This window comes from Neomonachus schauinslandi, chromosome 2 (assembly GCF_002201575.2).
Source record: "Neomonachus schauinslandi chromosome 2, ASM220157v2, whole genome shotgun sequence".
NCBI lineage: Eukaryota > Metazoa > Chordata > Mammalia > Carnivora > Phocidae > Neomonachus > Neomonachus schauinslandi.
The window spans coordinates 193,957,087-193,979,575 of NC_058404.1; the positions used below are offsets into that span (position 1 = coordinate 193,957,087).

Below are 22,489 nucleotides of genomic sequence, written 5' to 3' on the forward strand. Positions count from 1 at the left end.
TCTTGATTTCTTTATTCACAAATTACAGATATATTTATGAGTAGATCCTGATGTTTTAATGGCATGTTTTAAAATATTTATTCACGTCAATTGGTTGAAACTTATTGTAAAATTGGGTTGATAAAATGCTTGTTCTTTCTTTGATGAATTTTAAAGTATTTTTTAAGATTTCACTGCGCCCTACTCCCTGAGTTAGTAGAATTGCATTAATCTTTATGTTAAATGGTAAGAAGGTACAGTGATAAACTGACCCAGAGACACAGAGATCTTCTGAGAACTTCATTCCATTATTTGAATAGGAGTAATTACTGGTAGTAGTCAGTGAAACTGTACTAAAGTGTGTTTGATCAGCATTCATTCATTAATATTAATAATCTCCTCAGTGCCATATCGTGGGACAGGGAGGAAGGGCCAGATGCACTGGTCCATCACTGTCTTCCTTTGGTTACATAAACATACGCATGCTTTATATGTGATATGGTTACTGTTAGAGTGAGTTATTGTGTGCATTTGAAACTTCTAAGTAGAATGTCCTACAAGTAGCCTGGATTCATGAGGTTTCCATAAATAATTCAGACTCCTAAATTAAAACGTTAGGAAACTTTTATTTCAGTATAAAATTTTTAAATTGTCTTCATCATCACAGACTATGCTTTGGGACTAAAAAGAACATCACACTGTCATTTTGTGCAGCTTATATTTATTAATGGCTACTGGGTATTAGTGAGCTTTAACAATTTGGAGTTAAAGGCCTCCCAAATGCATGAACAAGTCTCAGGAATAATAACTAGTCTGTGCACAGATGTCTGTGATGTAGTGGGAAGAGTACTCAATTGAGAATGAAATCCCCTCAATTTATTGCGTGGGTATCAGGTTATGAAGGCACTCTGAGCTTCAGTTTCCTGGTGCATAAAATGAGGTCACCAGTACCTACCACAGGCTGCTGGCTGAGATTAAGTAACATGTGACACGTGACAGCATTCAGCATATCCAATGTTCCCAAATGTTAAGTTTGAATATAAAAATCGATTTTAGTATTGCTCATATTTTAACTTTTATTTTCTTACAGCATTTTGAAAAGGAAAAGGTGTCTTCTTCAAAGGATCTGAAGCATGTTCATGTAAAAAGTGAACTAAGTAAACCTGCCCGGAGACTTTCAGAATCTTTGCATTCAGCTGACGAAAACAAAAATGAACCCAAAATAGAAAGAGAACATAAAAGACGCACATCTACCCCTGTTGTGGTGGAAGGGGCACAGGAAGAGCCTGATACAAGAGATGGGAAAAGGCAAGCGGAACGGTCAGAAATTGGCACAGAAGAGCCCCAGAAACAGAAAAGCACACTTAAAAATGAAAAGCATCTAAAAAAAGATGATTCTGAAATACCACATGTGAAAAGCCTACCTAAGAAAGAGGCAAAATCCTCCAAGGAGAAGCCTGAAAAAGAGAAGACTCTGTCAGAAGACAAATTGTCTACAAAACATAAATATAAAGGTGACTGTCTGCATAAAACAGGTGATGAGACTGAGCTTCACTCTTCGGAGAAAGGTTTAAAAGTGGATGAAAATATTCAAAAGCAAAGTCAGCAAACAAAACTTTCTTCAGATGATAAAACTGAACGAAAAAGTAAACATAAGAATGAAAGGAAATTATCAATTTTAGGCAAAGATGGAAAGCCAGTTTCTGAATATATTATAAAAACAGATGAGAATGTTCGTAAAGAAAACAATAAAAAAGAGAGGCACATACCAGCCGAGAAGAGTAAGGCAGAGCACAAATCAAGAAGATCAAGTGATTCTAAAATTCAGAAAGATTCTCTGAGTTCCAGGCAACATGGAATCACATTACAGAGAAGAAGTGAAAGTTATTCAGAGGATAAGTGTGATACAGACTCAACTAATTTAGATAGTAATTCAAAACCAGAAGAGGTAGTTCACAAGGAGAAGCGAAGAACAAAGAGCCTACTAGAAGAGAAACTTACGTTAAAGTCTAAACCAAAAAGTCAAGGCAAACAGTTAAAAGTAGTTGAAATGGAATTACAAGAAAGTGTCACAAAACAGGCAGCCACTCCAAAATCAGATAAGGAGAAGAACACAGAAGAGATCGACCCAGATAGACAGCGAAAGTCTAAAGCTGAAGACAAACCTTTTGAGGAAACTGGGGTTGAAGCTGTAGTAGACAGTGCCGCTTCCTCAGCACATGGTACACAGAAGGATTCTAGTCACAGAGCCAAGTTACCATTAGCAAAGGAGAAATATAAGGCTGATAAGGAGTCAGGCTCCTCCAGACCTGAGAGGAAGTTATCAGATGGGCACAAAAGCAGAAGCTTAAAGCACGGTAGTAAGGAAGTGAAAAAGAAGGAAGAAAACAAATCAGATGAAAAGGATGGTAAAGAAGTTGACGGTAATCATGAAAAGACCAGAGGGAGTAGTTCGGTTGTGGAAAAGAAATTAAGTAGAAGGTTGTGTGAAAACCGAAGAGGAAGCTTATCCCAAGAAATGACCAAAGGAGAAGAAAAATCAGCAGCAAACTCCTTGAGTACTCCCAATAGTTCCTCTGTTCAGAAACCAAAAAGGGGCAGTGATACCACATTAATGCCTGAACAAGAGCCAATGGAAATTGATTCTGAGCCAGCTGTTGAAAATGCATTTGAAGTATCTAAAACCCCAGACAGCAGCAATAGTAGTTCTCAGCAAGACATTGACTCTGAAAATGTTATGAAACAAAAAACCACTATCATGGTTCTAAAGGATGAATTAAGAACTTCCACAGTAGATTCAAAAACAGCAGCTCCAGCCTGTAAATCAGGACGTGGAACAGGAGTTGTTAGTAATTCTGAAAAGCACGCTAACCATAAAGGCACCCTGACCAGGAAAGTGCATATCCAAAGTGCTGTGTCCAAACTGAACCCTGGGGAGAAAGAACCCATTCAACAGGGAGCTCATGAAACCAATACAGACTCTGAAACTAGTCCTAGACTATTGTCTCGAGCCCCATCAGAAAATGATAGGGCACAAAAGAATTTGAAAAACACAGCCCGACCCACTGAAGAACATGTAGCTCAAGGAGATGCTGGTCATGAACATTCCCTCAATTCAGATCTTTCACCGTCCTTAAGTTCAGTAACTGTGATGCCTCAGAAACAATCTCGTGATACAGATGTAAGTCCTTTGATTGACAAAAGGACTGCTTTAGAAGGTGGCACAGCCAGCACCTCCCTTGTGGAGCACTCTGATATTCCTAACCAAAGTTGGACTGTTAGGGAATCAGAAGTCCCTGGGACAAGAGACAGCAAAGAAAGTGGGGCAGTTTCCACAGTAGATACACTGGCAAAAGCAAGCATGGATGGCAGAAGACACATTCCAGAAGGTTTCCAGCCTGCTGTGCTGCACACTAAACAAGGAAAAGTAAATGTGCCTGTTGGTAGCAAGTTAATAGACGTGAATACGGAAAATGGGAATGCTCACAAAGAAGGCGGCTTGATGGACATGGCCAGGAAAGAAAGTGACTTCAACACAGAGCCCAGTTCAAAGCAGACAGCGAGAGGTGTCCTAGAAAATGGCAAAAAACATGGCATCACTGTTGACCCTGTGGTAGGCATGAGTACAGAAAAAGGTGCTGAGACTGTTGAACCTAAATGTAGTAGTGGCCCAGGTGAAATGGAAAACACATCAATTGTGGTTGAAGGAAGGACTGAAAGTAGTGAGGTAGACACCAGCGCTGGAAGTAACACTGCTTCTTCAGTTTTACAGCAAAGGAACAGAAAAACTGCCAATGGGACAGCAGGGTCTGGCAGAGCCGAAAAGACTTCTTTCGCTACTAGCACTGCAGGGAAGGATGAAGGGGTTCCCCCAAACACAGTGAAGGCGGGGCATGCCACGACCACTTCCTCAGAAACAGGAGAGGGTGAGGTGGCTGTGCCCTGCACGAGCATTGAGGCCGACGAAGGCTTCATAACAGGAGCATGCTCTAGAAACAATCCTCTTCACACTGGGGCAGAAGCCAGCGAATGCACTGTTTTTGCTGCAGCTGAAGAAGGTGGAGGCGTTGTCACAGAAGGATTTGCCGAAAGTGAACCATTCCTCACAAGCACCAAGGAGGGGGAGAGTGGAGAGTGTGCTATGGCTGAATCTGAAGAAAGGGCAGTGGACCCTGTGACTGCTCACGAAGGTACAGTTGAAGACAGTGTCAACAGTGGTGTGACAGAAGAGAAGGATGATGCCGTCACCAGTGCCGGCTCTGAAGAAAAATGTGACGGTTCTTCACGTCGAGGCTCAGAAATGGCTGAAGGAACTGTTACCTTTATTAGTGAGGTTGAAAGCGATGGCGCGGTGACAAGTGCTGGGACAGAAATAAGGGGGGGTTCCTTAAGCAGTGAAGAGGTGGATGGGTTCCAGAGAAATATGACGAGAATGGGCCCCAAAAAAGAAACTGAGGGGACTGTGACATGCACCGGGGCAGAAAGGAGAAGCGCTACCTCTGTCATGTGCTCAGTAACAGGTGCCGAGCGACAGGAGGAGCGCATGGTTGCAGGGGCAGCCGTGGCCCTTGTCGGTAACGACCCACCACCTGGAACCGGTGCCCCCCAGGAAGGAGACGCTTCTGTGAATGACGGGGCGGAAGGCGAAAGTGCCGTCACCAGCACAGGGATAACAGAAGACGATGGAGAGGGGCCGGCGAGCTGCACAGGCTCAGAAGAGGGCAGCGAGGGCTTTGCTCTAAGTTCTGAATCAGAAGACAGTGCAGAGGGTACAATGGATAGCACGGTCGCCAAAGAAGCCCCTAACGTGCCATCAGTCGCTGCTGGGCCATGTGATGACGAAGGAATTGTAACGAGCACCGGTGCAAAAGAGGAGGATGAGGAAGGTGAAGGGGTGGTGACCAGTACTGGAAGGGGAAATGAAATCGGGCACGCATCCACTTGCACTGGGACAGAGGAGGAGAATGAAGGGGTATCGGTTTGTGGAAGTGCCGAGGAAGGCGACAGTCAGATTGGCACTGCGGCAGGGCACGTGGGAGCTGAGGCCGGAGCCACCATCACCAATGCCGAGAGCAACGTTGACAGCATGAGTGGTGCAGAGAAGGGCATGAAACATACGGAGATCTGCTCCAGTGCGAAAGGGGTCGTCGAAAGCAGCGTGACCAGTGCGGCTTCAGGGAAGGGTGAAGTACCAGTTCCTGAAGGTTGCGAGGGTCCCATGACTAGTGCAGCTTCAGGTCAGAGTGACAGTTTGCCAACCAGAAAAGAAAAAGTTGATGATACCACAATTTCCACTGGCTTGGTGGGGGGCAGTTACGAGGTACTTGCGTCCAGGGCAGTCCCAGAATGTGAAGCTGGTCACACGTCGCCCGGTGGAAAAGAAGATGAAGGTGTCATCACCTCAGTGGACAATGAAGAATGCGATGGCCTTATGGCCAGGACAGCCAGTGACAGGGTTACCAACCACGCTTGTTTAGCTGGGGTTAAGAGTCCAGGCAAGGGCTTGATGATTTCCACCAGTAGCACGCATGACTACACCGCTCAGTTGAGCACAGTTGCAGATGTGGCCGAAGGTCATTCCAGCGAGCTGAGAGCCGGAGAAAATATGGAAGGCACCAGAATAAACATGGAGGAATTTGAGGCCCCCATGCCCAGTGCAGTGTCAGGAGGTGGGAGCCCAGGCCCTGCTGTGAGAAGTGAAGAGAAAGACGAGTGTGCCATGATTTCCACGAGCCTAGGGGAAGAGTTCGAAGTGCCCATTTCCAGCGCCACGACCGTCATGTGTGCGGAAAGTCAGCAGCCAGTGGCCACTGTGGAAGACGGCGCTCAGGGCCCAGGCTTGCTGGGCACCGACGACTTCGAGGGCCCCACGCCCAGCGCACCCACAGCACTGGAGAGCCCGCTCGCCTCAACCAGCAAGGAGGACAAAGACGAGTGCGCGCTCATCTCCACCAGCATAGCAGAGGAGTGCGAGGCTTCTGTTGGCGGCGCCCATGCCGGAAGTGAGAAGGCGCGACCCGCCACTGTCCTGGAAGAAAAAGACGGGAGCGCCATCATCTCCACCAGCTCGGGAGAAGACTGCGAGGGCCCCGTGTCTAGCGCCGCCCCTCGGGAGGACGGCCAGCCTTCGGTCACGCGAGCGGAGGAGATCAGCGACACCGCCATGATTTCCACCAGCACCTCCGAAGGCCGCGAGGCAGTCATGATGGGTGCAGTCCCACAGGACGACGAGCCGCCTGGCACGGAAAGGATGGAGGACTTGGGCGACGCAGCCATCATTTCCACCAGCACGGCCGAGTGCGTGCCGGCGCCCGCCGGCCTCAGCAAGCAGGAGGAGAACCCCCAGACTGCAAGCAACACGGAGGGCAAAGAGCCCCCGTTGGCCACCAGGATGAGCGAGGGCGACGCCCCAAGGCCCAGCCTGTTGGCCGCCAACAGCTGTCCGCGCCCTGGGCCGCCGGCAGGGGGCAGAGCGGCGGGCGCCGAGGAGGGGCGCCACAGGGCGGCAGTCAGTGCGTCCTCTGCGGCGGGCGGCCAGCCACGTGCTGCGCGAGCTCCGGAGGAGGGGCGAGGCCAGGACGGCCCCCGCGAGGTGCCGCTGGCGGGGAAGGGACCGAGGGAGAGCAGTTTGCGCCTCGTAAATGCAGCAGAGAGGAGTGCATGGCTGAGCTCTGTTCAGATTGGACAGGGGAGTCGGGAGGCAGCTACCGCAGGGCACAGCACCTGTCGGGCGGGGAGGGGTGTGCGGAGGGGAGCGGACTCCCCTGAGGATCTGACGGGACCAGAGCAAACGGCGGGCCCGACGGCTGAGGACTCCTCCCTCGGGATCCGCTGCTTGCCGGCAGTAAGTCCCGGTGCTGAGAAAGCCGAAGACGCGCCACCTGCCCGAGACGCTGCAGCAGAGCCGTCCTACCCTGAGCAGTCCTGGCCCGCGGGCCCCGTGAACACCACCACCACTGAATGTGTTAATGGCCAGGAGTCAGAAATTGGCCCTTCCCACGTGCCAGTCCCTCCAGCTGCCTATGGTGTAGCCCTGTCTGCTCCAAACTGTGAGCAGGACTTGACTAGAAAGAGTGATCACAATGGCAGACGTCTGGTTCAAGGGTCCAGTGAGAAAGCAGGAGATGGTAATGGCATGAGGAAGCCATCCCAGGAGGAAGGGGACCTCAAGGTCACTGTTCCTCCTGAAGAAAATTTGCATGACATAGGTGAGAATCTAATTGCACATTGTAGCATTTTACAAAGATGATTGCATGTCGAGTACATTTAAGACAGTCTTCGGAGAGAGGATTTTGGTTCCAGAATGTCATAAAATAACTTCTCAAATGGGAAGGTTGAACTTAGAAGCTTGGGTTTAAAAACTGAAAACCTTAGACCCATTTCTCGTATGCTAGGAGAGCAGAGGCAGGAGGCTGGCAGACAGGAAGTCAGCCAGCCATGTGCAAGTTGCTAAACCTTTGACCCTCGGGTTTCTTGTTAGTAGAAATGAACACTACCTTTCAACAGACCTGTGAGAGGAGTATTTTTTTTATCACCCTCATTTTACAAATGAGGAAATGGGTTCTGAGTGTTTAAATAACTTGGATAGTACTTGGGGCCCGTTGGAAAAAAATTACCTTTGAGCTTTAGTTTTCTGTTGTATAAAATGGGGATAATCATGCAACAACAAACACGCCCTCATCTGATGTGCTATGGACTTGTGATATGTGTCAGTTCAGTCTGGCTAGCTACTTACGATCAGGGGAGCCCTTTTTTTTTAACTGAGTTTTTTGTTCAGGTAAAATGAGTTTCTGGTTTGGCATTTGTTTGAAAGAGAAAAGAAACATGTTCCCTCCTGACAGATTTCAGAGTGTTGATCTTGCTAGAAATACTTGATAACTTTCAAAGGGGTAAGCTTTGGACTCAGTCATTCACTGTGCCATCCAACCTGAGACACTCTGTGTCAGCTTCTACTGTGCTAGGCCCTGGGAATGCAAAGATAACTCTTCAAAATGGGGAGCAGCTGTGAATCCAGCCTTGTGTTTTAAGTAGGCAGTGACACTCTAGTGGCAGGTGCTTAGATGCTGAGAACTCAGAGGGACGTCATGGGCTAGACCTGAAGGGGTCAGGGACGTTGACTTTTCTACTCTGGCTGTATAAATTCTAGTGTCCTGGACTTTTAAAGTGGAGCAGACCTTGGATGTCATCACATACAGCCTCAGGAAGCTGAGGCCAGTAGATTGAGTCCTGTTCATTAAAGGGACTTAAGAAAGGGGTCGTTAGGAAGTGTTCCAAGGGTTGAAATAAGGAACTTGACTATTTTCCATTGAATTTAGCCTGGGTAAATTGCATGCTCTGCGGATTTTTATGACTTAACCATTGCTACAGTCTGTTACTCCTTCCTCCCCACCTTTGTTTCCCTGAAGGAGCAGAAACAAGAGGTTTTAGCAAGGAAAAGCCTGCAGCCTCTTAGAGAAAGGAAGGATTTTCTTTGGAGGCTTCTGTGTGGGCGGGTAAAAGAACTAGAAGCCACAGTCACAGAGGGACAAGGAAGAGAGAAAGAAAGGACTGCAACAGGGATGGGAATGAGTCTCCACCAGAGAAAATGCCATTTTCCTTTGTCTGCCTCACAGCTTCCTAACATGATTTTAGACTTTGCTGTGTCAGGGTGAAGCAAGCAAAGTGAGTCTGTTCATAAACATTTTCTTTGTTGGGAACATATCTCAGTGGCCCAGAATATTTTCTTTTCTTTTTTTTTTTTATAATATTTTATTTATTTATTTGACAGAAAGAGAGAACGCAAGAGAGGGGACACAAACAGGGGGAGTGGGAGAGGGAGAAGCAGGCTTCCCACTGAGCAGGGACCCCGATGCAGGACTCGATCCCAGGACCCTGAGATCATGACCTGAGCCGAAGGCAGACGCTTAACGACTGAGCCACCCAGGCGCCCCCAGAACATTTTCTTTTAGGGCCAAACTTGATACAGAACACTGTAGAAAAATATTTGGAAATGTGATGTCTCCAGAAATAATCTTTTGTTATTCTTTCTGGGCAGCCGTCTTAACAGCAAGGAACAATTTCACTCCCCAAAAATGAGTAAATGACCCCTGCCTTTCATCCAAGATTTTTCATCCATATTCCTTTTATTGTTTTCTACTGACAGCAAAATAAAACATTAGAGGAAGGGGTCATGGCATGCTAGATAATAACATTCTGTTACCTTTTGATTTGGCATGTGTTTTGTAAGCAAATTCTTGAATTGGTTTAATGGTCTGAATTTCATTAGGCAGTGAAGAGTCTCCGTCGAATGTTCTGGGAGGACGGGCACTGAAAGGCACCTTGAAAACTGAGGTATGGCTGATAGTTCAGTTACGCTGAGCTGTAGATGGTGTGAGTACCATTTCACCACATGCAGGTGTATGTGTCCTTCAGCATCAGTACCTGTTCCCAGTGTACTTGAGACACTTAGACATTGTTACTGTCATACCCCGAGGCAGGAAAGCTAAGAACCTCAATAATCTCAGTAAATAGTGCCATCATAGTTCCATTTACTCAAACCAGACACCAGGAGTCACCCTCAGTCTCTTGCTGTCACCCCACATTTAATCCATTGTCCATTCTTATATGATCCATTTCCAAAGTAGAACTTGAATCTCCACGCCCCCTTTGCAGCCTGCTCTCATGGCACCCTCTGAGTATAAGAGAGACAAGGTAGCAGTAAACATGGGGACTGTGTACAGTACAGAGGAGACTCAACTTACCAGCAGGAGCAATGGGTACACAGACGGGAGGGCTTGCAAGAAGATATTGGAGTGGGGTTTTACAAGTAGCGTAGAAGTTTACCAGAGGAAAAAGAAACAAAAGAGTCTTGCAGGCAAAGACGCATGTTCTGGACACGGAGCAGGAGGGTCAGTTTTAACATGGGCACTGCAGTGATGCAGGGTGTGCTATGGACAAATGCAGACCTGACAAGGGAGGGGCATGATCAGTGAGGGCCATGTGTGTCACACTAATTTGCAGTTTTACTTTTAAAGCAACGGGAGAAACATTGATGGATGAAATATGAGATTGATTTTGTTCGTTTGTTGTTTTTAAAAGTGGGCATGTATTCATTTCAATTTTATACAGACTTGAAAGTATTTTATGTTGTTACAAGATGCTAGATGTTTTAATTAAGTTGAGGTTAGTCGTGTCTTCTTGTAAAAACCTCAGTTAACTTAGTTTTTTATGGTGCTTCGGACTTTTTAGATATTTGTACCATCAGAGGAAGAGAAAAACCGTGAAATTCTAGCAGCACCAGCAAGTCCATGTGGGAGAAAGCCAAGTGGAGTAGGTAAGCTGCTTTCAGCGGTGGTTCACATTATTGTTTTCCTGGCCTGTGGTTTTACCTTTTGTTACAGCTTAAAATCAATAGCTGAGGGGCGCCTGGGTGGCACAGTCTGTTAAGCGTCTGCCTTCAGCTCAAGTCGTGATCCCAGGGTTCTGGGATCGAGTCCCGCATTGGGCTCCCTGCTCAGCGGGGAGTCTGCTTTTCCTTCTCCCTCTGCCCCTCTCCCTGACTCATGTTCTCTCTCACTTGCTCTGCTCTCTCTCTCTCTCTCTCTCTCTCTCAAATAAATAAATCTTAAAAAAAATAAAATCAATATAATAGCCGATTCATAATAAAACACTGACAGGCTTTGTGAATTTGCATCTCACCTTTTAAAAGAGGTTGGAGAGGATTCTTTACTATTTCATTTTTAGCATATACTTTTTCTCATCAGTTGTCAGTTTTATGTAAGGCAATTGTTTAAATCTCTTATCTCCAAATAAATATGGCAGAAAGCAAGTTGCTTTGGAGCAAACTCTTGCTCTTTCCCCAAAACGTGTCTCCATGTGCCTTCCTGCCCTTCCAGGTGCTCTTGCACCTCCTTTCCAAAAGCTAGCCTGCAGCCCATGCGCCCACCCAAACCTCTGCCTGTTGGCCCTTGCGCTCTGACTGGGCCCTGGTGAGTACTGACGCTGCTTCCGGCTCCTACAGGCTCTTACCAGTCTCTGTGTGCTGTCTTCGGGGTATACTTCATGTTCTGTAGGAGAGAGCCTCAGCGTCAGGAAGGTTTAAGGCCACAGCTCCCAAACTCAGGACCACTTTACACTTTTTAAAAATTATCGAGGATCCCAGAGAACTTTTGTTATGTGGATTATACCTGTTGACATTTACCAAATAAGAAACTAAAACTGAGAAGGTTATAAGTATTCATTCAATGTAATTAACTCACTATAGGTTAACATAAATAACAGTTTTTTCATGAAAAATAGCAAATTTTCCCAAATGACAAAATGTAGGAAGAAAAGTGACATGGTTTTGCATTTTTGCAAATCTCTTTAAGTCTAGCATAATAGAAAGCAGCTGGTTACTTGTGGCTGTTTCTGTATTCAATATGTTGCTGTTGTTATCTTGGTTGAAGTATATGAAGAAAATTAAGCATCACACTTAACATGGTTGGATTTTTTTTTTTATTTTATTATGTTAATCACCATACATTACATCATTAGTTTTTGATGTAGTGTAACATGGTTGGATTTTAATAGCCTTTTCAGATAATTCTGGGAACTTCACATGGCCTCTGGAAAATAGCATGTGTACTCATGAATTTAAAAGGTGAATAACACCTTAGTATTTTAACAATAGTTTGGACCTTGTGGAGCTCTTGATGGAAGATTTCAGGAGCCACAGGGGTCTTTGGACCACACTTTGAGAACCACTGGGTTAGGGAACTAGAAATGAAAATTGTGACAATGGATAATTATTTCTGGTTTATATTCTAGTCAATATTGTATCATCTCTTCTGATCTGCACATTAAGAAGGGGAAAAAGTAATAGGAACTCTAGAGCATATGACCAAATTTATGCCATTTCTTTTTCTTTTTTTTTTTTCCAGTGTTGTCGAAATGTCCACGCCAGCCACATAGAGCAGTTAGGGTGATTTTAGTTGCAAGTCAAAAAAACCCTACAGATGTTTATAGGAAATGTATTAGCTCACTGTCTTAGGCAGTTTAGGCTGTTTAGAACAGAATTCCACAGAACGAGTGCTTAAGCACCAAATATTTATTTCCCTTGGTTCTGGAGGCTGGAGGTCCAAGTTCAGGGCGCCAGCATGGTCCAGTTCTTGGTAAGGGCTCTCTTGTTGGTTATGCTCTTGCATGTATGCATGCAGAGAGAGATCTCTCTCTTCTTATTTCCGTAAGGACACATCCCAGCAGTGTTCCACCCTCATGATATTTAAACGTCCCAAAGGCCCACCTCCAAATACTATCACACTGGGGACTTAGGGTTTTGATATAAGAATTTTGGGGGACTCAAACATCCAGTCCATAATGGTATTCACAAGACTGCAAAGTTCAGGCAGAGCATGATCCAAGAGCGTGGTGATGTCCCCAAAGATCCATCTTGCAAAGACCCAATTTCTTCCCTTCCCTCAGCCCCCAACAGAGGTAATTGCTTTCTCATTTGTAAACCTCTAGAGAAATATCTTTGTCCTCTCATTCCTGGCCAAAATCCCAGGACTTACTCTGATTCAGCTTAGGTACCTTTGTCCACCCTAAACTAATTACTGTGGCCAGATGAATGTACTTGCTGGTTGATTTAAAGTAAATCAGGAGCTCTGTTCCTGGGGTGAGAGTAGAGTTGGTGTCCCTGGAAGCACATTGTGCCCCAGACCACAACTAAGCTCTTGGGGAAGGTGCTAGGAGAGCAACTATATGTTTATAAGGCTCTTGAGATCACATACTTTGAAGGTAACCACCCCTTCAGATGGTTTTGCCTTGGGAGGTCCCTGCCCTGACCACCCCAGATAGTCCTGGGTGAGGATTTACACACATTACTCCTTACACACTGCCCTTCATTTTTCCTTGTCCACATAATGCACACCTACTCATCCTTCAATATTTGGCTCCAACCTAGGGGGAGTGACAAGTGTTATGAAAATGCAAAACTTACATATTCTTTGCTGTTGTTATCTTGGTTGAAGTATATGAAGAAAATTAAGCATCACACTTAACATGGTTGGATTTTTTTTTTCATCACCTATGTGATGGCCTTGGCTCTTTAAATTATTCCCCCAACAAACATTGGTAAGTGAGGTACTTGTGAGTACTAGGGAAATTGAGGTAGAGAATGCAGTCCTTATCTGCACGCATGCAGTTTACAGAAGTAACATGCCAGTGAGGAAGGTGCTCTCTGTAATAAAGATACATTCATGTCTGGTGGGGTCAGCTTTGCTGGGGAGGGCTTTGGGGGAGGGCCTGGGTTTAAGCTGAACCAATCTCTCTGTCCCCTTTAATTATAGAAAGTAAGACACAAAGAAGTGCATAATCGTTTTCCCACTCCTCATGATACCCACCTTAAGTACAATTCTATAGTTAAACAAAAATGAAACCATAGTATCTATAGTATTTTTTAATTTCTTTGTTTTACTCGGTGTTAGTGTATACAGATTGACTTCATTTGTTTTAACAGCTGAAAGTAGTCTGTAACGCATTTTCCCATTTGTTAGATCTTTAGTGGTCTCCAGTTTTTATAGTATTTGCTATTATAAATAAAGCTGCAATGAACTTTCATATGCGTGTAGTTATGTGTTTCCCCAAGTATTTCCATAAAAGAGAATTGAAGGGTCAAAGAATATGTAAGTTTTGCATTTTCATAACACTTGTCACTCCCCCTAGGTTGGAGCCAAATATTGAAGGATGAGTAGGTGTGCATTATGTGGACAAGGAAAAATGAAGGGCAGTGTGTAAGGAGCAATGTGTGTAAATCCTCACCCAGGACTATCTGGGGTGGTCAGGGCAGGGACCTTCCAAGGCAAAACCATCTGAAGGGGTGGTTACCTTCAAAGTATGTGATCTCAAGAGCCTTATAAACAGAAGTATCAAGCAGTCCTTGCAAGATCACCCCAAGGCCTGAGAAACCATTCATGCTGACGTGTTAAAACCTTAACAATGACTAATTTGTCCAAAACCTAAATGTATCAGTTAAAACCTGTATATCCGTGTTAAAGTACAAATAATTGGGTGCCCGGGTGGCTCAGTTGGTTAAGCGTGTGCCTTCAGCTTAGGTCATGACCCCAGGGTCCTGGGAGCGAGCCCTTGCTCAGTGGGGAGTCTGCCTCTCCCTCTGCCCCTCCCCCTGCTCATGTTCTCGCTCTTGCTCTTCTCTCTCTCAAATAAATAAATAAAATCCTTTTTTAAAAAAGGTGCAAATAATTAACATCCCATTTGTTATTGTCAAGAAGGTAACATTTTTGGATCCTGAAGTCCTTTGTTCCCACAGTATATTCCAGATGACTTCACTGTGTTTAGGTACGATTCAGTAAGAGATCTACTTACGTAAAAGGAAGTTGTTTAAAAGAAAAATGTGTGTTCTGTCATTGTTGAGTGGAAACAGTAGACCTTGTACTTCAAGTTTCCAGAGAATATAAATAGACCATTGCTGTTTGAAGGAATAGAATCTAACTTTTCACTTGATGGCATTATTTTTAAATGAACCAGTGTCACTTTGTGGCTGAAGAGTTACAGCGAAGGTCTACCTTTCTCCTAAGCCTCAGATCACCAACAGAGTTAAATAGGTGCAGGGATTTAATGGACCACTGCCATTATTATAAAAATGCACGCAGCATTAATTTCTGTGGTTTTTCTGGCATAATGGCAGGCACAGATTGTAGAAAATAATTGGTCAGAATTTTAGAGTTCACAAGGCAGTTAGGCCAGTTAGTGACATAGTCCTACTTTACCTTAAAAAATTCTAAATTTGTTTCTCTGTGGTTCAGAAACAATATTCAGTTTCCTTATTTCTCATTTTTGTTTTTGAACAGCCGAACTACAGAGGGACCCTTTCTTGGTGAATGAATCATTTAATAATGTAAGTCACCATAATGTTTTGGGTTTAGTTGTGGGGCTTGGTGTTTTGAGAGCGAATGGGAAGGGGGCATCTAGCAAAGGGATTGTCTGTGCATTCTTTAGGAGACAGGAGGATATTTGTGGTGTGCTCTCCACTCAACTGCAACATACCAGCTGAGATATTCAGGCCAACGGTCAACTGAAATTTAGTTGATTTCCCCAGAAAAAAAAAAAAGGGGGTGTGTCACTCTGAATTCAGCAGCACTGCATTCTAGTGGCTCCTTAGGGCAGTGTCTTGAAACACTTAAGGAAACAGAAAGCCCAGATACCTCAGACTAGGAAACTCACCTGGGAATTACTAATGAAATCCTTCAAAGAACTGTGAACTTTCTATTTTTTATTATTGTAACAAGTTTGATAATTGGATTACAAAATCTGAAATTATCCTGGTGCTATAGACAAAACATTTTATTTTAAGAACTAAAGTTCATTTTGTGTTTCTGGAAAGCTTTTCTGAAGATACTAAACCGTAATTGACACGTATACATATTCTTTCCCAGCTGTGGCTGTCATAATCTCTTTTGTGCTTGAAAGAAATTGTATGTCTTTCTTAATGCACAGGGGACCTGATACCTTACCAGGAGAGAACATTTTGTAAAATGGCTGCAAATTGCAAAGAGACACATTATTTCCAGTGTCTCGAGAGAACTCGGGGGAGCTCTGCGTGTTGCCAGACATCAGAGGGCTATCCTCAGCCCTTTGAAACATCCTGTTTTATAGTTAGAAACTCATACACAGTCAGCCGAGTAAGAGGAAAAAGAAAAGCCCACTTGGTTTGGTTTAGATTTACTCTCCAAAAGGATTCCATATGTAGAGCTAGTGCTGCTCCTCACCTCACTTCCCTGAGGCCCCTGGCAGCTGCCTTTCCCTAGTCTAAGAGTATCACTGCCTTTCCAAGTGTGCATGAAATTCTGTAGCTAGGATTGAGAATGTTGTAGGATAGTCTAAGACTTCCCCTCAGTTAAATAAAAGTATAGTTGACGAGATTTGCCAAAGAGAGATGATGATAGAATGACAGAATCCTTTAGCATTTTTAAGTAAAGAAAAAAAATCATGAGGGATCATTGGATGGGAAGAGAATTCATAGAATTCAGAATTTTTTTTTTTTTTAAATTCTTACACTTTTGCCATAACCATTTTAAAGACAAGGTGAATAAAACATAGTAGGATGATAATTTGTTAAACCGAAACTTCTTCAAAACAAAGATGCTCTGTGCTCTTCAGCTTCTGGGTGAAATTTAAAAGAGCACATATTCCAGCCCATTTCCACATTTCCGCCAGACAACCAGGTTATGTCAGTTCTCTTACTTATTTTTTCTGCCTTTAAGACTTTGGTGATATTATCCATAAATAACCTTTTCTATGGTATGTTTAGGTCAAAAATTCAGGCTCAAGAGCAAATGAAGAAATTCGTAGCAGATCTCCTAACAAGGAAGGTAAGTTAATGAATTTCATAGTATTAATGTTGGCATTAATCGTAGTTCCCATTGGTTGAGTGCCTCTTATACACCAGGCCCTGTGCTGATTACTTCACAAATTTTCTCTTACTTAATTCATATCATTTGGTAGGTATTAACAGCATTACTTCTCTAGCTGGGGAAACCAAGGCTGGAAGAGGTCCAGTGCCTTGTTCAAGGCCCTGAGCTTATAAGTGGTGTCTTGCCATAAATAGCTACTAGAACTTTGCCAGTAACTTCACATTGGACTTAACCCATTGTGAATACAGAATGTAGAGCTGCCTGAGGTTTGTGCTGTAGGAGAAGGTCCGTACTGAGCACTTTGTGTTTACTTCTGATGGGCCATCTCAAATCAGCAGATCAGCTGTGTCACATTTAGGAGTCTTCTCCTAGGAGTCAGGCCTCATTCCATGAAACCTGTGGAGGCTGCCAACTCCAGAGGGATAATTCTCCTCCCAAACAGAACACAGAATGTTGTTGATACCTTATTCCAAGAGTGGGGAAAGAGTCTTTTTACAATAATATATTATACCATATTTCAAATCAAAGTAAAGCAGCAATAATTATAAACACTCATGTACTCATCACCTACTTTTGTCATATCTTTAAAAATTTAGTATACGTGCTTCAATTTTTTTTTTTTAAATGTTACAGATACAGTTGAAATCACATATGCCTCGCTGATCCCAGTCTCTTACCCTGCTCAAAAGGGAACCACTATTCTGCAATTGCTGTATATATCTCCATAAAAAATATGTAGCCCGATGTTGCATGCTTTAGGAAAAGGGTATCACATTAGAGAAACTGTCTCCGCCTTATTTTTTCCTTTGGCCTTATGCTCTGAAATTTTGTCGTGGTATGTATAACTCTAGTTACTTTATTTCAATTGCTGTTTAGTATTACATTGTGTGAATATACCACTGTTACTCTTTTTTGCTTTTGTTGGTGGACATTTGGGTTTTTTGCAACTTTTCCCAATTGCAGAGTGCTGCTGTGCATGATCTTGTACCTGTCTCCCAGTGTCGTGTACCTGGAACTTAGGTATGGGATTGCTGAGTTGGTGGGCACCTCTTCAGCTTTACCGAATGTGCCAAATTGTCCCCAGGTGGTGTACCAGTTGTAACTTCACACCTTGTCCTGTGTTTGGTATTACCAGCCTGGTGAACGTTTGCTAATCTGACAGCTATGAAATAATACCTACTTGTTTTCCTTGGATACGTCTTCACACTGTGTTGCTACATGAGCTGGAAGGAAATGGCCCTGAAGTCTCTATGCAGAGTCCAGTGACTTCATCCCTCCATGAACCCGTTTACTTATATTCTACAAAGGGGCATCACGGAGCTTGCCTGATTGCTCCGAGGACCCCATCACAGTGATTCATAGAGTGTCCTTCCCGCTGCCATGCAGACCCCTAAAGTAAGTATTGGAATGACTAAATACTTAATATTTTTTTTTCTTTTTTGTATTTATTAATCAGAGATATCCAGGAGCAGAAAAGACAACACAGAAGCCTTAAGAGATCACAGCGTTGAAGCAAATCCTAAACAGGTGGGTTTTCATAAGAAACTCAAGTATTTCATGTTCTGTACAGAGTGCTTTCGGTGGTGCACAAAGAAAGGCTTTACTTCTTTGTATGTATTAAAAATTAGGCAGATCTCCGTATCACTTTTATCTGTTTATGCTCTTGTGTAGGTAATTATTGGGATGTGTCCACGTTGTACTGTCAGAACGGGTAAATGTTATTTCTTACTGCCTTTGCTCAGCTCTTTGCTGGGCCACTGAAAGAGGAGACGAACAGTACCAATTAATTTAGGACATGCTGTCCTAAATTTAGGACTGATTGTGAGACATAGCTTGACTTCAGAGATGGGCAAAGGAGAAATTTTTTTTTTTAAACGTATTTTGGAATGGTTGGAATACAGTGACTAACCAGAAACAGATTTAAATGTTTTGTATGGATTTACATTCAAATCCAAAAAAAAAGACTCAACCTTAACAAAATAAGTTTCATCCAAACCTAGATGCCGAAAGTGTTATTCTAGATTTTTAAAAAACTTATTTCAAAGACTAAAGCTAATAAAGTGTGCTGTCATTTCAGTAGATTGGTTCCAAATTCTATTGACTTTAATATATAGTCATTCTTGATTCCAGGTTGAAGAGGAAGAAAGACAGATGCCTAAAAGAAAAAGAAAGAAGCATTATCCCTCTTCAGATGATGAACTGGGTATTTAGAATATATATATTCCTTTTTCAGACATCTTTGAAGATCATATTATTTTTACATCCAAAATACTGGGCCAATATCATAGAAAATTTTTGAGAGGGGTAATTGCTTACTTTTACAACTCTGGAGTCCAGTTTGTATCCAGACTGGCTTGGCACCTCCAGGGTTTTTTCTGAACTTGATTTAGAAACTACATTGTTACCTGCAGATGACCCAACCCCTGGAACTCACACAAACCCAAGCTCCCTCTGTAACCTGTGCCTGGGACCCAGCCAGGTGCCACTGAGCTCCTTATTTTATATCATCAACAAGACGCCCCATAGAGCTAGTGAAGCGCTTTAGTAAAGGTTCATGTAATAGCCTTTATGTGCTTCATACTATTGATTTTCCCATGGTCTATAACAGTGCTATCCAGTAGAACTTGCCACAATGATGGAAGTGTTCTGTATTTGTTTTGTCTAGTACAGTAGACACTAGCCATGTGTGATTCTTGAGCAATTAAATGTGGTCGGTGTGAATGAAAGACTGGATATATAATTGCATTCAGTTTTTTTTTTTTTTTTTAAAGATTTTATTTATTTATTTGAGAGAGAGAGAATGAGAGACAGAGAGCACGAGAGGGAGGAAGGTCAGAGGGAGAAGCAGACTCCCCGCCGAGCAGGGAGCCCGATGCGGGACTCGATCCCGGGACTCCAGGATCATGACCTGAGCCGAAGGCAGTCGCTTAACCAACTGAGCCACCCAGGCGCCCCTAATTGCATTCAGTTTTAATTTAAATTTCAACAGCCACATGTAGCTAGTGGCTACCATATCAGATGGTACAGAGACTCATACTTTGATACCTTACATGAAGTACAAATGTAATGAATATTAAGTAATATGTGAGAAAGAATGGATAAATACTTTACTTTTTTGGTTAGGAGTGTGTAATTATTTTTTAATTCTTCAGTTCATATTTTAGGTACTATTCATGTTATTTTATACACATTGATAATAACTATGTGAGTAAGGCATTATCACCATTTTATAAAGAAATTAAGATTCGGCTAGATGTGACTTGACTCCCACCAAGTAAATCTGATTCCTAAGCCCATGGTCTCAATCACTAAGCTATACCTCCTAAGTGTTAACTCATTTAGGAAGTTAAAAGTATCTCTAGGAATTCTGTATGCCCTAAGCCTTTTCCATAGAACCTGCTGGTTTATTGGTGTCAGCTAAGTATTTGTGGATTTTTGATTTTATTTTTTATATTTTTACTTTTTTGGTTTGCCAGGGCCACAGTCAGTGTTCAGTGCTTAAATCACATGATGTAAATACATTTAGAATAACTTTTTGGCTTCACTGTATCGCAAGACTATAAAAAAGAAGTCTTAAACTGTCTTAAAATAGAACCATGCATTTCATTTTTCATTTAGCTTTTATTCCTTTGTGATTCTGTCCAAACTGATTTACAGATGATAATCCAGATGTCCTAGATTCCAAAATAGAAACAGCACAGAGGCAGTGTTCTGAAACTGAACCACAAGATACAAAGGTATTCTTTCCCTGTATTAATTTTAAGTTTGGGGGGGTAACCTAATTGCATCACTGTGAACACTTACTATAATATTCTTTTTCCCTTCTAGTATTCTTTTTACTTTATGTATCTCTAATATTTACTTTATTATAAAAGGTATCTTTTTCAGGGTCCTGCAAAAAAAAAAAATACTGCACTTTATAGTTTTAAACTATAAGAGTGTATTAATGTCACAGTTTATATATAACCATTGCTCAGGTTTCTGTTCAGTGATGTCATTGACTTCAGGCTTCTAGGTGCTTCCTTCCAAAGTGTCACATGCTTTACCACAGATGTGCTTGCACCAAAACATTGAAATACAGTGATACATATTATGTTAAAGTTTTAATACCCTGCCTTCTCTCTACTTTGCTTCCTGCCCCTAAAAGATAAGTAGTCCAAGGATTGGCCTCACTCACTGCCTTTTTTTCATATGGTCTTATTTTCATCTGATGACTCAGGGAGGTGGCTCATAAATTTTTATTTCTGCTCCTGCTCTCTAGGCCCAGATTTCTCCTTTTCCTGGTAGATACCTCTTCTTAGGCATGCTTCCATTTCTGAGACTCAGTGCTGCTCATTGTCTATTCCGAACTAGTTCCATCTCCTTTTTCTCTCTTTCCCTGATTTAATTTTTTCCACCATGTTCCAGAAGTATTTAAGTCAGCTTATAAAAATATATACAGTTGAACTCTAGCTTACTAAAACCAGTTCAAAGTCTCTGTTTTCCACCAGTGACTGATGAACTAAGTAAAAAGTAGTAAAAGAATTTTAACAACCAAGGAGAGAGTCGTGTATCGTCATGAATTTCAATTGGTCGTGGTGAAGGAAGGAAACAGGATTTTAACCCCATCCTTCCCCCTGCCCTATCTAGAACAAGAATCCTGAGACAGTACTCCTAAATTTGGAGAGAGGCAGCAATATTGAAGGGTTCTCTTTTTATTTTCCCTTCAGTTTCATGTAAGTTTTTTAATGCTGAATTTAAGTAAAATATACCAACCATTTTCACTAAAAAATCACATCTAGATAATGTTTTCAATGTGTATAAAACAGAATTCTGATTTTATATTTTAATTTGTGTGTGGGTTTGTTGTTTTTGTTTTTTTACATACTATATTAGTATTACAGTACAACATTTTGGTATTTCATGCTGAAAACTGTTTTGCAACTAAGGCTGAATGACTCAATTGCTGAGAGATCATTGCTCTAAATCAGCCCAGCCGGATACCCTGAAATTCTCTTAGGTACTTTCCCCCTTTATCCCTTCCCCCTAGTCCCCTCCTCCACCACCCAATAAAGAAAAGAAATCTGTTGCAAATTCCTATCAGTTCCTTCTTTGGAGTTTCTCTCAAAAAGATAAAATCCAGGATGAGGGAGGAAAAGACTGATTCTATTTTGCAGGGGAAAAAAGAATGCCCTTGTTGCTTTATGGTTGAGCTTTATCTCATGCTGTTCTGCCTTCAGAATTGGTATCTCTTTGTATAGCCTCACTAGCTGGAAAAAATAGTTACTTTTTAAAAATTCTGCAACAAACTTATAAAAAACTGCTAGAAATTTGTTTTTGAAATAGAAAGGAAAACTTTGGGGAGGACAAGTGGAGGCAGGGTTTAGAAGCTTCTTCTATTGTTCCACTTCTCCACAGGAGGAGAACACTGGAGATTTGGAAGAATTCTCTAAAACAAGTTCTAAGACAAACAGCACTGCTTCAAGGGCCATGGACGAAAAGGGTGAGTAATATACAGACTTAGATGAATTGTTTTGAGACGAGACTCATCTCTCACCGGGCTTCACGGCCTCAACTGTGGTTGACTCGTTTGCACTCCCTCGAGAATACACTTCATACTCACGGGGCTTGGGAATCATTTTGAATTTGGATCCTAACTCAACCCAGAGTGTGCTTCTTATCAGTTAGCCAGACTCTTGCTTATTAACTTGGGTGGTGTAGGCCTGCGATGGTGTGTGTGTGTGTGTGTGTGCGCATGTGTGACTGGGGCTGTGCAGGCCACCCGGGCAGGGCTGGTGGCCATGCGGCTGACTGTGGTCCCAGCCCTGAACCGAGCTCTGCTGTCTCTGCAGACGAATACAGCAGTGGTGAAGCTGCTGGCGAAAAGACCGAGCAGAATGACGATGACAACATGAAATCTCAGGAGGTAGGGGATGTCTTTCATATCTTCCTGTTCAGATATTTAAGTACTGACGACAAATAAACTGCATTAAATGCTGTTCCCTAAAGTTTTTGTCAAATGCTTTAAAGGAGTTCATTTATTTAGTGCAGTGGGACACCCTTTCATACTGTGCATTTCGTCAGTGTCACTTTGATTAATTTTCATTTCATCCAAACATTTGTATGAGACCTAGTTCTGT

At 42.8% G+C, this 22,489-nt stretch overlaps 1 protein-coding gene across 1 annotated transcript in view; it reads left to right on the top strand.

Annotated features, from left to right (window-relative positions):
- The window catches only part of BOD1L1 (biorientation of chromosomes in cell division 1 like 1), a 59,403-nt gene that overhangs the window by 24,894 nt on the left and 12,020 nt on the right, over positions 1 to 22,489 (top strand). Inside the window, exons 11-20 of the mRNA XM_044913110.1 lie at positions 1,070 to 7,187; positions 9,245 to 9,309; positions 10,207 to 10,291; positions 14,808 to 14,854; positions 16,268 to 16,328; positions 17,827 to 17,897; positions 18,501 to 18,573; positions 20,028 to 20,107; positions 21,768 to 21,852; positions 22,202 to 22,275. Of these exons, the coding sequence (XP_044769045.1) occupies positions 1,070 to 7,187; positions 9,245 to 9,309; positions 10,207 to 10,291; positions 14,808 to 14,854; positions 16,268 to 16,328; positions 17,827 to 17,897; positions 18,501 to 18,573; positions 20,028 to 20,107; positions 21,768 to 21,852; positions 22,202 to 22,275 (6,759 nt within the window). The remainder of the gene's footprint in view (positions 1 to 1,069; positions 7,188 to 9,244; positions 9,310 to 10,206; positions 10,292 to 14,807; positions 14,855 to 16,267; positions 16,329 to 17,826; positions 17,898 to 18,500; positions 18,574 to 20,027; positions 20,108 to 21,767; positions 21,853 to 22,201; positions 22,276 to 22,489) is intronic.